Consider the following 18,266-nt stretch of genomic DNA (forward strand, 5'->3'; position numbering starts at 1 on the left):
TTGATAGTATAGCGAAGTCCTTCATTTGGTATGGTAAATTACTCAGATTACATTTCAACAAATTACAAAATTAGATTGACAATGGTGGGCTAGTCCTACCCAAGATTTGGTTTTATTATTATGCATTCAGACATTTGGTTCATTGGTCGCTTCCACCTGAGAGAGCCCCTCCCCTGGTTTTGTATTGAACAGGAAGTTCTTGACCCTATTTCGCCATTGCAAAGCCTTTCTATCAAACTAATCTGAGACGTTATACCCAGTTATCTCGCATTTGCAAATGGAATGGACAAGTGTCTAGAGTGTTTAATTTGTATATTTATTTAAATGTTGCCTCGACCTTATGACTGAACCCAAAATTACATTTGAATAAGTCCCCTTTCTGCTGGTCAGAGTGGATTGTGAGGGGGGTTATTACACTCTGTGAGTGGGGTGTTGAGATCTTTTGAAAATTTGGTTCAACATTTTGGGATTTTCAGATCTCAGTTTTATGGGTATTTACAGCTGCGCCACCTGCTCTGTACTATTTTTGGGAGTAGTTTACACCCCCCTAAAGTGGCAGATACTCTGGGAGAGGTGATTACTGCTTTTGGAAAAGGTCATGAGGCATCAGTGTACTTACTACTCCCTGCTAATTCAGAATCTGTGGGACGGAGCTTCATTAATATAGGGGAGATATATAAAAAGTTGGGATATATATAGGGGTAGATATTTGGTCTTTTTGCAGGGTTCTTGGAGAGGGGCAGTGGAGAGGGATTTGTGGTTTTAAATGTGTATATGTATTCTTATTGTTTTTTGAAAGCACACTTTTATGTTTTTTTATGTTCTAATTAATTATGACCACTGGAGTGCATGTTTGTGTCGGGTGAGGGATGGGAGTGTTCAGGGGGAAGGGCTTATTGTATATCATTTTATTCCATATTTTCTGCTATGCTTATTTATTTTGTGAATGGAATCAATAAAAATAGATTTTAACAAAAGAATATAGCTGAGCTGAAGCCATTCTGTCAAGAAGAATGGTACAAAATTCCTTCTGAATGTTGGCAAGTCTAATCCACAGTTGCTGGAAATGCTTGGTTGAGATTATTGATGCCATATGAGGATCAACAAGTCATTAAATGCAAGGGTTCACTTACTTTCTCCACAGCACTGTGAATTTTTGGATTTGCTAATGTTTGCCCATTTCATGGCATATAATCTTAAATAGCAATACTGTATGTAATAATTAAGGCTGTCGATTTAACTCGTTAATAACGTGCGATTAATTTGACAAAAAATAACACGTTAAAAAAATTAACGCATTTAATCACAATGCTTAACTGAGAAATGCAAGCTTGTAGTACCACCTGTTTACTCCAGAGGGCAGTAATTGAAATTTCAGCTGTGTGAGCAACACACAGTTTATACAGTGAAGAAAACAATTTCTTGCGTTCAAAACACTTGATGGAGCGCAAATGCAAACTAAAGGATCTCAAGATGCATTTAAAGATTGAGTATTTAACTATATTTAACTCGACACAGTGACCTAAACATTTAATATTTATGACGCAACACACCCGAGACGCAACACAAGCATGTCCTTTAAACTGTTACACCATTTTTACCCAGTCAATCTTTATTTAAGAAACATGCTCCCTGAAAAAGATCCACTTTGCACCTTCTGTAATGCTGTAGATGAAAAGTTTGTTTGTTTGTACGTACCTCTATTTTAACTAGTTATTCTTTGCTTAATAAAGACGTTTTATTTGGTTTTCACAGTTTTGATAACTTAAGTTAATATTTTCTGATGAATCTGTTTATTTTGCTTGCCAAGTTTTTTTTTTATACATAAGTGTAAATGTATGTCTATAAAGCCCCTATTTGCACTTTTTTTTGTAAAGACTTGACATATTATTTAAATACTCTTTGTACCTCCAACAACTCCAAAGCATTGAAAACCATTGCACTATGTAATGAATATAATGTCTTGGCATTATTGTAAAATATATCTGTAGTATTGTGTACTATGTGGCTTGTTTCTAAAAAAAAAAAAAAAAATGTCTGACACAGGTGTAGATTGACGGGCTCTTAAACAAGCCCTCATAATAAATCTCCAACTGATTGACAAATTCACTTGTGAAATGGATTGCTGTGAACTGTATGTCAATGATTGACTTATGATCAATAATATGGTAGTAAACAATACATTGTATTCTAAAACTGCTTTTTATATTGTCTTATCAATGATTAACTCTTCTGCCACTAGAATGTAATGCATTGTAATTATCTGAATATCTTTTATTATATAATTTTTTTATATTTCAAAGAGAACTATGTATAATTATTTCATTAATATATATATTGAATTATTGTTATATGAGGGGCTTTCTCAACAGATATTTGTATATGCGATTAATCGCGATTAATTAATCGGGACACCATGTAATTCGATTAAAAAAAAATTATCAATTGACAGCCCTAGTAATAATATAGTCAAGAGTTCATTTGACACCTTTGAGGTCAGGATTGCAATGTTTTTTTGTACTAAAGTAAAAATGTTAAATGTGACTTTTGTCCTTTACATTTCACTGATATGAGTGTACAAGAGAACTGAGTTAAATCTTACCATCTTGCTGTTTGACTAGTCCTTGAAAGATGTAACGGATGTACGTGAAGAAGTTGCACACGGATGTGATCTAGAGTGTATAGAGAAGTAAATAATTATAGACAATCAATTGTATTTTATACACAAGCAGGATATTCCTATAAACACCAGTATGCCAACAGATGAGAACATTGCTATAAAATCATTTAAGATCAAATTAAAATAATAAACTGTTCAAAAAACGAAACGGGTAGACTTGTGAATCCCATGAACATGTCGGGCTTATATTTCATCTTAAATCAAAAGAAAGAAGAAGATATTATATTTGAAACAAAAGCTAATAGGGTAATGAGTGCATTACAATAAATACAATTCAAATGTAATTGTCATGACAATGATGCAAACAATCTTAATGGTCCTAAATAGAGATTTATTTTCTTTATGCTTTTTATTACGTGGTGAAATATGAGTATAGATGTTTCTTCATGATATTCAGTCAGGCAGTATGAGCTGATATTATCAATATTGAGGAGAGATTGTTGTTGGTCAAATTGAAATTTATAGTAATACAGTCATGTGTTCTACTTAAAGTTTTGGTATTTTGTTTCTCTCTGTTTACAAATTTTAACATTCTATTTCAGTAACAACATTCTCACATTTTCAATACATTTATGAATTGATTAGTTTTTTCTAATCATTAATCTAATCACACAAGATCATTAATTTCTTTAATTGCTTTATTTTCAGTCCAAAGAGTTTAATGCTAGTCTCAGTATTTTATTCAAAAACATTTCAGGTGCCACGCAAGAAAAATACAGTTCAAGTCAGAAGTTTACATACACATTAGCCAAATACATTTAAACTCAGTTTTCACAATTCCTGACATTTAATGGTAGAAACATTGCCTGTCTTAGGTCAGTTAGGATCAATACTTTATTTTAAGAATGTGAAATATCTGAATAATAGTAGAGAGAATGATTTATTTCAGCTTTTATTTCTTTCATCACATTCCCAGTGGGTCAGAAGTTTACATTCACTTTGTTAGTATTTGGGAGCATTGCCTTTAAATTGTTTAACTTGGGTCAAATATTTTGGGGATTCTTCCACAAGCTTCTCACAATAAGTTGCTGGAATTTTGTCCCATTCCTCCAGACAGAACTGGTGTAACTGAGTCATGTTTGTAGACCTCCTTGATCGCACACGCCTTTCCAGTTCTGCCCTCAAATGTTCAATCAGATTGAGATCAGGGCTTTGTGATGCTACTCCAATACCTTGACTTTGTTGTCCTTAAGCCATTTTGCTACAACTATGGTCCATTTGGAAGACCCATTTGTGACCAAGCTTTTACTTCCTGGCTGATGTCTTCAATATATCCACATAATTTACTTTCCTCATGATGTCATCTATTTTGTGAAGTGCACCAGTCCCTCCTGCAGCAAAGCACCCCCCACAACATGATGTTGCACCCCCATGCTTCACGGTTGGGATGGTGTTCTTCAGCTTGCAAGCCTCACCCTTTGTCCTCCATACATAGCGATGGTCATTATGGCCAAACAGTTACATTTCTGTTTCATCAGACCAGAGGACATTTCTCCAGGAAGTAAGATCTTTGCCCCCATGTGCACTTGCAAACTTTAGTCTGACTTTTTTATGGCAGTTTTGAAGCAGTGGATTCTTCTTTGCTGAGCAGCCTTTCAGGTGATGTCCATATAGGACTCGTTTTGCTGTAGATCTAGATACTTGTCTACCTGTTTCCTCCAGAATCTTCACAAGGTTCTTTGCTGTTGTTCTGGGATTGATTTGCATTTTTCGCAGCAAACTACGTTCATCACTAGGAGATAGAATGCGTCTCCTTCCTGAGTGGTATGAGGGCTGTGTGGTCACATGGTGTTTATACTTGTGTACTATTGTTTGTACAGATGAACGTGGTACCTTCAGGTGTTTGGAAATTGCTCCCAAGAATGAACCAGACTTGTGGTGGTCCACAAATGTTTTCTGAGGTCTTGGCTGATTTCTTTTGATTTTCACATGATGTCAAGTGACACTGAGTTAGAAGGTAGATCTTAAAATAAATCCACAGGTACACCTCCAATTCAGTACACCTCCTATCAGAAGCTAATTGGCTAATTGCCTCAAGGCTTGTCATGATTTTCTGGAATTTTCCAAGCTGCTTAAAGGCACAGTTAACTTAGTGTATGTAAACTTCTGACCCACTGGAATTGTCATATAGACAATTAAAAGTGAAACAAATTGATCTTTAAACAATTGTTGGAAAAATTACTTGTGCCATGCACAAACTAGATGTCCTAAACGACTTGCCCAAACTATAGTTTACTAGTATGAAATCTGTGGAGTGGATAAAAAATGAGTTTGAATGACTTCAACCTAAGTGCATGTCAACATCTGACTTCAACTGTAGTTCAGCTTCTAGGACTTGATGTTAATATCCCTAATAATCAGCACTTCCTTGTTTTAAATGGGGAGAGGGGTAAAAACGTCATCAGGGTCTTCAGGTGGGCACCCTCCTTCACCGGTGTTTTGTTGATAGGCCCACGACACCTCCAGAGGGCTCAACAGAACACCTGGCATCCCAGATGAGCCCCCTTCTGCTTTTACTCCTCTTTATTGTTCTTTGCAGTCCAGTTGGGGTCCTTCCTCTTTATCCAGATCCAGCTGCTGCTTCGCTCTGCTGCCTCAGACAGTGATTTGATGGCTTTCCTGTTGGCCTGTCCCCAAACTCCAACCCCCTTCAGGAGCCTGGCTATAGATGTGGCCACAAATCCTCTACATCCAACTTCTACCGGAAGTACCTGTGTATGCCAGCCTTGTTGTTTTGCCTCAAGAGCTATATCGGTGTACTTCAGCTTTTCCCATTCATACGCTTCTCCAACCGCACCCTCCCATGGTACAGTTAGTTCCACGATGAACAGGGACTTCTGTGAAGTTGACCACAATACAAGATCTGGCCTGAGCTTGGTGTTTAAAATCTCAGGTGGAAACTTGAGTTGCTGATCTAGATCCACTTGCATTTTCTAGTCCCGTGCAACGTCCAAGAGGGTGCTATCCACTTTTGCAGCTGGTTTCACTGGGCCCTGCCCTGCTCTCACAAAGAGAATAGTGGATGAGTGTCCAGATGTTGGGTGAGGGAGGGCATTAATGGAAGATCGCCTTCCTTCCAGAATTAATGCCAGTTGGCGTAGGACTTGGTTATGCCTCCAGGTATAACGGCCTTGGGACAGACTGATTTTGCAGCCAGTGAGGATGTGCCTGAGAGTTGTTGGGGTTTGGCAGAGAGGGCATGCTGGATCATCTCCAAGCCACTGGTTAAGATTCTTGAATGTCGGAAGAACATCATAGGTGGCCCTGATGATGAAGCTGATTTGGCTTCCTTCCATCTCCCACAGATCTTTCCAAGTGAGCTTATGGTGCTCCAGGTTTTCCCAGTTAGTCCACTGGCCCTGCTTGGCTTGTGACACTGCCTTTGCACATCTCTCTGCTTCCTGTTGGTGCTGGACCTCCGAAACTACCATCTCTCTCCTCTCTGCAGGTGTTGCCTTGTGCCATGCAGGTGAACTTGTCCCTAGTCCAAGCCCACCTCTTCCTTGTTGCACCTGTCCTACTATGTCTCCATGTCTGAGTGCGGATTGTGCTTGCTTTACAGAATCAGCTGGGGTCCACTTCCTCCCAGTTGCCAGTCTGGGAGGAGCTGTTCGTATGGCTGCATCTTGAGACTCTGCCAGGGTCATGCTCAGCCTCACTTTGGTGCATTAATTTTTTCGGTGAGGCTAGAGAATTCCAGTGCACCATGTCCGTACAACCCGATGTTACTGAGGCAGCGCGGGAGTCCCATCCACTTCTTGACGTATACACTGACTGTCCTCTCCAGCTTCTCAACTTTGGAAATGGGAAACTCATACACCGTTAAAGGCCACATTAGGCGAGGGAGCAACCCAAACTGCAGACCCCACAGCTTCAGCTTGCCCGGAAGTGAAGTCTTATCAATACTGACAAGGCCTTTGATGGTTCCCTCAGTTGATCACACTGCTCTGCATCTTTGAGACTTGCGTTATACCACCGTCCTAGGCTCTTGACAGGAAGCTCTGTATATTACATTTAATTTTAAATGTAATAATGTTTGTGTTCTCTGTATTCTTTTTCTGACTGGGAGTCTACGGAAGCCAATATACCTGTATGGTTAGAAGTAGGTTTGCAGCGGTATACCGGTTTCACGGTATGAAAATTTACGGTTATCATACAATGTACATTTGCTTATCTACAGTATTGAGAAAAAAAATGCAACCGGACGGAGAATCTCACATGCGTGTACGCATCTCCCTACCTCCTCGACTGTCTCTCAGACTCGTCAACTTGCGCTACACACACACACACACATGCAGCGGAGAAAATGTCTGAGAGAAGCGAGGTGAGGGGGTCTGACATGAGTGTGAGTGTGAGTTAAAGCAGTGTTTCTCAACTGGTCTATTCGGACTGGGTCGCGGACAGCAGGGAAATAACAATGCCATGGTTCTCCCATTGAAGATATTTCGGTGGTCGCTCAAGAGATAGACTATTTATGTCCTGACATGCCAAACAGCACTGAGGAGGAAAAGAGCATTACTGTGTTATGTGCTAAATTAAAAAAATATATATTATTATACACCATCAACTATACAAAATTGTTTCAAGATTTTACATGAGTAAAAGTAACTGTTACTATCATTACTATTATTTAAGACTAGCTACACTCACCTAACCATGGTCATGAGGAGTCTTTCCTCCTGTGAAATATGAATGTTCTGTTTGAAATTAGGAAACAAACGGGATAATAATGGTCTCATGTAAGTAAATATGCTCTTCAATTTTTAAAAGGGGAGAGAAACTTCCTGTAGATGATGTAATTGACAACAAAAATAATGTCACTTGATGCATGTCCTTGTACTGGAAAACCATGAACAAAACTATACAACATAAAAGGAAATGTGACCCAGGATACATTAAATACAGGTTATGTTTAATCTATGACAGGTCGACACTTGATTTAGAATGTAAAATCTGTCCTGAAGCAAAACCAGTTGAGAACACTGAGGTAAAGGTACAGACAGGAGCAGTCTGGCCTCACAGTCACGCACCTACAGTATATATTCATTATTAATAATCATAGGACATTACTTCAGAAGCTCACACAGCTGATGTTATTTTTCATTTAGTAGTTCATTTAACATGTAAACTAACATGCTTTAGTATATAACATGTTATAGTTACATGTTTATTATTATAATTCTGCTTTCTTATTTATTCTATTTATTTTCAAAAGGGAGACTTTTTTTTTTACACATACTTCAATTTAAAAAAATGGTTTCAAGTTTCAATAATAATAAAGCGTTTGTTCAACCAAAAACACAAAAAACCCTTCTGTTTCCACTCCTTTAAGGGTCATTGTATAACCATGTCCACTTTAGTGGCATGCAGCTATCTGAAATACTAGGAGGGGCCCACCAACTAATAAATTAATGCTGCGAAATCTTAATATTTCCAAGTGTATAGCCAACAAAAATATAAAGACAGGAATTAACTTTGTAAACCTTTATATAGGATTTAGAAAATCCAGCAGAAATAAACAAAACAATATATATTTATATGAACATAAATTTAAAGGAAATCAGTCCAATGAATGACAGCAGTATCCACACAGATGTTCTGTAAAATAAGACTTAATCAAAAATGGAAAAGGAATGACAATAAATAATAAAATCTAAATAATAAATAAAATCTAAACTGATCAGTTCAAGGTTGTAGTTTAGTGATGATGCTCAAGTCCCAATAGTCCTTCAAGTGCTCTTCCACATCTCCAAGAAAGACAAAACAGCCCACAGAATCACATTCTTGTAGTTAGGATATTTGATAACCCACAAGATAATGTAGTGAGAACAATCCATCGGGTAGAAATCACTTTAACCATATCATTACAGCCTTAGCAACTCATCTGGATCCAAACCCCAAAAATAGAAAGTAACATTTAAAGAGTCCATAGATTGATCTGGAAACACAGTTTCTCAACCAGGACTCCAATAAGTGTTGCTGGAGGTGCTAGGATAACCCCATGCTTCCCTCTTCCAAACAAACTGACCCCTTCTCCTTCTTCTACCCGTTTTAAATACCAGAGGTTCTGACGCTCATGCGCCCCCTAGTGGCAAGTATGAAAATAAACACCAATGTAACAGCTAACACTGTTACAATTGTAACTGATATGAATAATTGTGTAATCTCGTACCGTTGCAACCCTAGTAAGAAGATTTATTAAAATATAAGAAATATTTTGTGAATTAGTGCCACCTACTGATCCTAAAAATCTGCTATTTATTTGTAACGTTTTGTGTTTATCCATTCAATACATTTCTCATTACATTGTACAATCAGTTTACATTCTTTTCAATACTGTAGATACACTTCTTTATTTTTCTCTTTGTGTGTGTGTGTTTGGCATTCATTTTCTCCCACCACTATTACATCATTCAGCAAAAAATAAAGAAATATATAAGTGAATGCATATGTTAACCCATCGTATACACATACAGTACATACAAATATATCTTCGATTTTGAGTCCATGTCAATAACGCATCATAACTTGTGTTGTTAACTCATGAGTCTGTGTTTAGATAGTTTTGCTCATATAGAGTGTGATGATATCAGTCATATCTTAAACATCACTGCACATTTATCATTACACTGTCCAATACTTCATAAAGTATGTTGTGCTAACTATTAGAAGATATCAAGAATTACTGTAGCTGAAACAAGCCATTAACAATGATTAAAATACTCACCCGATAGCGGCAGAACGGAGACACGTAATAATAATTGCTTGAATCACCAAACTTGATTCTGTGCTTGCAGGTTTTGGTTTGACCGCAGAGGGCACACTTCCTGCACAGCCAAAAAACAAATGAAAGCTTGAAGAAAAGGACGTTTTTATAGCTCTCTGAAAATTGAAAACTAACAGACAATTCTTTTACGTGTACATCTAAAGACACAACTGGCTGTGAGGGACATACGGACAGCAGGACATTTAACGGTTTGATATGATCACGATTATCCACTTACACGACTGTTTGTGCCATTCTGCTATAGCAAGAGAACAAAACAAAAGAGTGCAAAGAAAGAAATGCTGACAAACAGAGGCAGTGCACACGTGAACAAACACAAGCTTTCGAAAAAGTATTTAAATGAGTGAAAGCTGTGAAGCTGCATTACAGAGAAACAGGGCATTTCTGGTCTGTCAATCTCACAAATAGATACACTATATCTAAGGGATGATGTACTGCCAACCGGTTGTGTTTGCTAAATAAACCCGACAGGGTGATTAGAACGGCGATGCGAATCGGATTTTCATATACATCATTTGAACGTTTTCCTTTGTACTTTGGTGAATAAAACACAAAATGTGTTTCTGGAGCAGGTCAAAAATACAAATATGAATCTAAGTATAAGTTATATTTGAAAGCACTTTTCAGTTCATAGAGGCTGACGTTTAAACAGTGTTATTCTGCAGCATATGTGGCACATGCATGCAATATAAAGAGATCTATTTGTAAATACTCACTTGGGTCCCCCACACTCGACGGCAGACGCTTTGACCACCGGCAGCGTCTGAAACCCCACCGGCTCCACACTCAGTGTATTCTGCTCCACCGCGTCCAGTATCGCTGAGCCCAACTACACAAACACAAACTTTACATTAACTCTACAGGAATCAAATACAAATCTGCACATTATTTTGCATTAGTCTGAAGATGATTTGTTCAATCATTTCATTTAATGGGTGATATATTTATATATTTATTATTATTATCAATATAATTATTTTCAAGGTTTTTGGTACTTTTGGGGTACTTAACATACATTAAAAATTTTGCACACACAGAGCCGTCACATTTGGGGAATGTCCTGGGGGATGGGGGTCTGGGTCTTGGGCCATGTGCACCTTGTGGTGTGGCATGGGCGTGGGCCTAACTTATGACGTGGCCACAGAGGGATCAGAGGCAGCCTTATAATAATTTTATATTATTATAATTACTACTACTATTACTATTATTATTAGGGATGGGCAAAGTTACAAGGGGAGGGGGGAGTGCAGAGGGGGCTCTGTAGCACCCCCTTGAAAATGGGCATGTAAGGAGGGATTTGTAGCACACCCATTTTCACCAACAGTCACCAAAATTAGTACATATATAATTCTCATCAAGCCGAAAAACTTTCATACTCACAGTCCATAGGTCCACCCAACAGGAAGTAGGCCATTTTGGATTTTCTGAAAATCGCAGGCTCTATACTTTTAAATACTTCTCCTAGGGGATTCATGTGACTGGCACCAAATTTGTGCAACATCATGCCAAAACATTTTTATATTTTCAACTTTGTCGCCATGGCGATCAATACATTTATGGCAAAAAATGGTAAACAGGAAGTGCCTTATATCTTCTGTGTGCATTGTGCGATTTTTATGAAAGTCCAGCTGTATGCTTGGTAATGGGGCTGATCACATGGATGCAGCTATTATGGGTCACAGTCATAGTGCCACTTCTATAAGCCTTTAAAATAGTCCTCTTATATTTACCCAAATTGCTTCAAAATTGTTTAAAATATTTTCAGATGTCAAAAGCATGTGTTCACCTTACATTGTTTTCAAACGCCACTGGGTGAAATGGACCCATGGTGCTTGGGCCTAGCATCGCTGCTTTATTACAGGTGAAACTCGAAAAATTCGAATATTGTGCAAAAGTTAATTAATTTCAGTAATTCAACTTAAAAGGTGAAACTAATATATTATATAGACTCATTACAAGCAAAGTAAGATATTTCAAGCCTTTATTTGATATAATTTTGATGATTATGGCTTACAGCTTATGAAAACCCCAAATTCAGAATCTCAGAAAATTAGAATATTACGTGAAATCAATAAAAAAAAAGGATTTTAAATACAGAAATGTCGGCCCTCTGAAAAGTATAATCATGCATATGTACTCAGTACTTGGTTTGGGCCCCTTTTGCATTAATTACTGCCTCAATGCAGCGTGGCATGGATGCTATCAGCCTGTGGCACTGCTGAGGTGTTATGGAAGACCAAGATGCTTCAATAGCGGCCTTCAGCTCTTCTGCATTGTTTGGTCTCATGTCTCTCATCTTTCTCTTGGCAATGCCCCATAGTTTCTCTATGGGGTTCAGGTCAGGCGAGTTTGCTGGCCAATCAAGCACAGTAATACCATGGTCGTTGAACCAGGTTTTGGTACTTTTGGCAGTGTGGGCAGGTGCCAAGTCCTGCTGGAAAATGAAGTCAGCATCTCCATAAAACTTGTCTGCTGAAGGAAGCATGAAGTGCTCTAAAATGTCCCGGTAGACGGCTGCGTTGACTCTGGACTTAATAAAGCACAGTGGACCAACACCAGCCGATGACATGGCTCCCCAAACCAACACAGACTGTGGAAACTTCACACTGGACTTCAAGCATCTTGGATTGTGTGCCTCTCCATTCTTCCTCCAGACTCTGGGACCTTGGTTTCCAAATGAGATGCAAAATTTGCTCTCATCAGAAAAGAGGACTTTGGACCACTGAGCAACAGACCAGTTCTTTTTTCTTTAGCCCAGGTAAGACGTTTGACATTTGAAGCCCATGTCCAGGACCCGTCTGTGTGTGGTGGCTCTTGATGCAGTAACTCCAGCCTCAGTCCACTCCTTGTGAAGCTCCCCCACACATCTGAATGGCCTTTTCCTGACAGTCCTCTCCAGGCTACGGTCATCCCTGCTGCTTGTGCACCTTTTTCTTCCACACTTTTCCCTTCCACTTAACTTTCTATTAATGTGCTTTGATACAGCACTTTGAGAACATCCAACTTCTTTTGCAATTACCTTTTGAGGCTTTCCCTCCTTGTGGAGGGTGTCAATGATGGTTTTCTGCACAACTGTCAGGTCAGCAGTCTTCCCCATGATTGTGAATTCAACTGAACCAGACTGAGAGACCATTTAAAGGCTCAGGAACCCTTTGCAGGTGTTTAGCTGATTAGAGTGTGACACTTTGAGCCTACAATACTGAACCTTTTCACAATATTCTAATTTTCTGAGATTCTGAATTTGGGGTTTTCATAAGCTGTAAGCCATAATCATCAAAATGATATCAAATAAAGGCTTGAAATATCTTACTTTGCTTGTAATGAGTCTATATAATATATTAGTTTCACCTTTTAAGTTGAATTACTGAAATTAATGAACTTTTGCACGTTATTCTAATTTTTCGAGTTTCACCTGTATATTGCTTTTGTAGGGGGTCCTTGATGTCTATCACATTTAAAACAGGGATTACTTGTGTACAAGGTTGGTAAACACTGCTCTAATTCACTGAAATCCAGAACAAAAATAATCCCTGAGTTGCGTGATGTTGTGGTTTATGGAGGGGTGAAATACTGCAGAATCAACATATTCCTGAAGTTTTTGAAGCCATCTAGATGAATATGAAAACTGTAATGTAACAAAAAATTGTTTATATAATGAAATAATTAATTAATATTCATATTCTACAGTGAGCTGTATGCACACATTGTGCTGTGATGATGTCACTCAATAATACTTTTATTTGATTTCAGCTGGTATATTACCCCTAGCTGTATTTTTTAGATCAATTTCTGTTAAATAGTTCCTCGAAACTTATGGCCAAAATCAGTAGAAAGAGTTGACTATAGTCCAAATACCCAAATAAAAACACAGAATGATACCTCGCTCTTAGAGAATGTCAGACAGGGATAAATATCCTCTCTATAGATGCGCTCCAGGAACAAGCAGCTCTTCTCTAGACTCGGTTCTTCTTTCCAAGCTTTAAACTCAGTGAAGAGCAGTATGTCCACCTGATAAACACACATACACATTTACTGAGGCACACTATAGGGTTAGGATTAAGGGTAAGGTTAACAGTGTAACTAGAAAATGTATTAAATCCAGGTACTTTAAATGTAAGTAGAAGCAACAACAAATTTATACATAAGAAGTATAGGAGTCTTTAAGTACATACAGTCAGGTCCATAAATATTGGGACATGGACACAATTCTAATCTTTTTGGTTCTATACACCACCACAATGGATTTGAAATGAAAGGAACAAGATGTGCTTTAACTGCAGATTTTCAGCTTTAATTTGAGGGTATTTACATCCAAATCAGGTGAACGGTGTAGGAATTACAACAGTTTGTATATGTGCCTCCCACAACAAACTGTTGTAATTCCTACACCGTTCACCTGATTTGGATGTAAATACCCTCAAATTAAAGCTGAAATCTGCAGTTAAAGCATTCATTTCATTTCAGATCCATTGTGGTGGTGTATAGAACAAAAACATTAGAATTGTGTCGATGTCCCAATATTTATGGACCTGACTGTATTAGTTAAAAGCACCTAATATAAAGTGGGCCCCATTTTGATTCAAGTCAAGTCAAGTCAAGATCAAGTCAGATAATCCTAATTCTAGGATTATCTGAAGGCAGACCAGTATATTTCCAAATATTAAACATCATCAGAAAAGGAAAAGTATTCAAATATTACACATTACTTTTTTCATCATTTATAAAGGTCCAGACGTTTATTCTACATTGTACTTGCCCTTATGTTTACCATAGTTATTCATTGTTTAACAGTTGCATTTGTAATGCCATAATCACAGGAAAGAACATAGATGGCTCTTCATTACTGTGGTTAGATACAGTATGTAGTTAGTCTCTTAAACATAAATTGTTGAAAATATAATATCCTAAACGCATTTAAAAACAGAACTTTTTATCATAACTGTCACAGTTGTATTGAACATTTCTGTTACAGTTTACCGTGATAAATGTTAGTAGGGGTGTTGATGTGTAGATGTGAAAAGTCTTGTAATTAATGCTGGTGCAGGGCAGAATGTTTTCTCTTTCCCTCATCAGTGCTTTTAAGAATGCCAGCGCTGTAGTCGTTTGACATGGTTGAAATGCTCCAAGAACTACATTCTCATGTAGAATTGAAATGAGTCGCATAAGTTTTGTGGTGTGCGCCACAATATCGATGGAAGCCCAGTTTAATCGTGCATGTGATCCCCACAGCACTACCCTGTCACCGGAACTCACATATTGAGAAAAGCTTGGTAGGATAGAGCAGAGCTCTTCAATTGTGCGAGTGATTCCCGGTGGATTGCGCAACACACATGCAAAACTAGTCTTCAATCAACCCACACACATCCGCGTACACATGAGAAGCATATTTAGCACTTATAAAGCACTGAAAGTGAGATGAAAATCATAAAGTTTGCTTCAGAGGGCTGAATGAACAAAGGGATTTTTTTAATAAAAGCGACATGTATAGGTCCAAACCTCTTTGGATTCACGTATAATGTGTTGGGTCACTGCAATCTCCTGGCTGCCCAGCATGGCACTGCTGGTGCTCTTGTTGCGAGCATGGCCTTTCCTAAATGGGGCTTTGTGTCCGGGTGGCATCTCTTTACAGGGTGAGGTGGGTGATGTGGACAGAACTAGTGTCTTCAGAGCAGACACCTCTGCCTGCAGAACATCGATCTAAAATACACACAGGAAGACCTGGTGACACCACACACTTCATCACAAGGCAAGATACATCAAGTAATGTTTCTGTCAAAATGTCCTCAAGAACTCATATTTACAAGAAGAGATGAGCTTTATTAAACGATCCACAAAGCTTAAAGTCAGCGTAACAGAATTTGCAACTCTTTTTGCCTCTTTAATGTGATGTACTGAATCTACAAGTGAAACAGGATCATTAACAAGAAACAATGTAAGGTTGGACAACATTTTTGGTGAAGCTGACATCAATTATAGTGGAACAAAATAATTTAGTAAAGACTTTTTAAACTGGAGATATTAACACAATTCGACAATAGAGGTCCCTGTTGCCCCAAACATTACTAATGTACAGTTCTATCCTTCTAACTGTAAATTGAACTCATGAGAGAAAAGTTCTCGTGAACCAGAAGACAATGAGCCTTGACCGAGAAACCCTGTCTTAGGCCATGCTAATATATTTTCGGCCACCAAAAATGGAGAGATTCAAAAACTCTCTTCATTACCACATACTTTGGAAAATGACAATGTTTTCAAACTAATACGAACTAGTGTGGATATGTCTTTACACATCTTTACAAAGGTAATATAGATGATGATGTATAGATATCTGGTAGAGATAACTATAACTCACAGTTGAAGCTTTATACAGAGCCATTTTTTAATGACACAAGAACAGTCCTCAAGTCTTTATTACCTAGTTCTCTTAGGTATTCTCTTATTTAGCTAGTTGATAAAAAGCGGAGGAGATACCAGAACTTCAGTATTCAGTACAAATACCAGTAAAATTGTATGGCTCTCAATACCAATTTCGATACCACTGCAAAAATGGGTAATATGATATTTAACACACTGTTAGCCTTTTAAAAATGTAAATAATCAATTAAAACAACATGTATCCTTCAAGTGTTTCTCAATTATGAAAAAAAAAGTTTTATTAGTGGGCCGCTAAAAAGAAAACATAATTTTCATATTGCCACAAAGACACAGTGTTTAAAGTTTTCCAGAAGACTAACCTATGAGTGGCTTATTTATGTTTGTCTCTGCATATTAATATGGCATAGAAACAATTATTTTAACACTAAAAAAGTTACACACTTAAGCCTTAAATTGCCTCAGCAGTTTGCAGTTAAGCCGTTTTCACTGCACCGTGAACCTTCCTCCTCCCCAGCACCACCTGTCAAGATCTGATTCGGGGAGATTGAATGTATTTCTAATTGTGCAGCAGCATAAGCAGATCTAGTATGTTAAGACCATACCTTTCAATTCGTCATCTCCGTTATAACACTGTACATTTATTCCAAAAGTTGTCAAGACTGAAGTGCGGTAAGCTAGTTTTTGTTAGTTGTTTGTAATGTGACAAAATCATTTTCCAAAAGTGTACCTTGACTGAAGTTGAACTACATTTGATTATGAGTAGCTTGTGGTTTGACAAACTCAGCTTGACCAACACTGATCCAAAGTAGATAGAAAACTGTGATTTGTTTTTTCTTGTTAATTGGATATTCAATTCAAGTTTAAGCGACAAACATGTTAACCGCTTCTTGTAAAAGTTGAGCCTCTCTCTTCGTGACATCATGTCATTCTTAACTAGAACTGAACTCACCTTTCCCAGAGCTTCCTTCAGCTGCTTCTCTGCAGTGGCCTGCTTCAGATTCGCCTCATGCACCATCTTATGAGCTTCCTGTAGAGAACATCACACTCAAACTCATGTGTAAACAACCCACACCACCAACAGACCTCCACCAGACCAGACCAGACCAGAGCCACCGCAGTCATACATGATGTTGATAATCAAACACTTTATAACATAAATAACGGAAAACAGAAATATTGAAATGAATCAAAAGTATGAAATGCTTAACAGAGGAGGGGAGGTGGAGCTAACTCGAGTTATCCAACCACTCAGCACATCTGTATTGATTTTGGAATTGTGAAGATCTATGGTTCCCTGTCTGTTGCTCAACTGATGTTGTGTCGAATGAAGCGACACTAGGGGACTTTCTTGAAGGCCTCGGTTACCTCTGAACTTGAGAAAAGGCCAATGAGAAATTCAAGCATGGCAATATTGCAGTCGCGGGTTTCTTTCCTCCGAGAGAAAGCCACTTCAGCCGCCCCCCCGTGCCGCACCTCCTTCCTACGAGATTGGGGACTGCAGCAGGCCGTAGAGGGCACCTTTTACTGCCTGAAGCCGGCTTCCTCGCTCCTCCAGTCTCACTACCCTCGACGGCAGAGTGGCCCCTCAAGCTGTCTCCGCCCTGCATGCCATGGCCCTCCTGCAAGTCCTCCAGGCCAAGGCACTTAAAGATCCTGATCCTGATGTGCTGCAGGAACTGCGCTCGACGACCGACCGTGCCCCCCCGGGCCACGGAGGTCACAGCGCCGGCACTCGGACAGGCAACACCTACATACGTGGTCCAGGAATGATATCTGTGGCTGAACCTGGTCGAGATGCTGGACCCCAACATAGCCCGCTTTCTCAATGCCCCTGTCACCCAGTTCGGCTTATTCGGCGACACTGTTGAAGACTTCAGCAGTGAGGAAGCAGACAGAGGCCATCTCCCACATCATGCCTTGCCTCCATTCCAGCACTAGCCGTGCTCCATCTGCTCACCGACGGCGTCCCCCTGCGGCTTCTAAACAACAGGAACCTCCGCTTCAAACTGGGCCCAGCTCTCAGCCCCAGCATAGAGCTCCCCGCAGCAAGCTGATACCCCCGTCTCACGAACCACTACCGGGACCCAGAAGGCTCCAAAGCATTCCTGAGATGAAAAAAACAAGGAATGAGATGCCCGCTACGGAGTTGGTATCTGGACCACTCCATCCCCCGGTGGAGGGCCAGGAGGGAAACCTCGCTGCACCCCGCCCGGGCCGCGGTACCCACATTGCCAGGAAAAAGGGAGTGGTTCCCTCACTCCGTCGGTCACCTAACCGGTGCCCCCACAAGACGTTCTCACGGCGGTCTGGCGCAAACACCTACAGTCACGGCACCATGAACGTGAACCCTCGCCTCCACGCATTCGACTGTAGACTCCCGGTGGGCCGGCTCTGACACGTCTAGAGGACGCATCCATAATATCA

The 18,266-nt window shown here is 39.2% G+C and overlaps 1 protein-coding gene across 3 annotated transcripts in view; it reads right to left on the minus strand.

The window, feature by feature from the left end:
* Nucleotides 1-18,266, minus strand: part of rab3ip (RAB3A interacting protein (rabin3)) — a 40,562-nt gene that overhangs the window by 2,524 nt on the left and 19,772 nt on the right. For all 3 annotated transcript variants that reach the window (XM_052118252.1, XM_052118251.1, XM_052118250.1), the window contains 6 exons: nt 16,792-16,869; nt 14,964-15,164; nt 13,347-13,475; nt 10,184-10,296; nt 9,408-9,507; nt 2,603-2,672 (listed from right to left, as the gene is read on the minus strand). In XM_052118252.1, the coding sequence (XP_051974212.1) occupies nt 2,603-2,672; nt 9,408-9,507; nt 10,184-10,296; nt 13,347-13,475; nt 14,964-15,164; nt 16,792-16,869 (691 nt within the window). The remainder of the gene's footprint in view (nt 1-2,602; nt 2,673-9,407; nt 9,508-10,183; nt 10,297-13,346; nt 13,476-14,963; nt 15,165-16,791; nt 16,870-18,266) is intronic.

Source organism: Xyrauchen texanus, chromosome 45 (assembly GCF_025860055.1).
Source record: "Xyrauchen texanus isolate HMW12.3.18 chromosome 45, RBS_HiC_50CHRs, whole genome shotgun sequence".
Lineage (NCBI taxonomy): Eukaryota > Metazoa > Chordata > Actinopteri > Cypriniformes > Catostomidae > Xyrauchen > Xyrauchen texanus.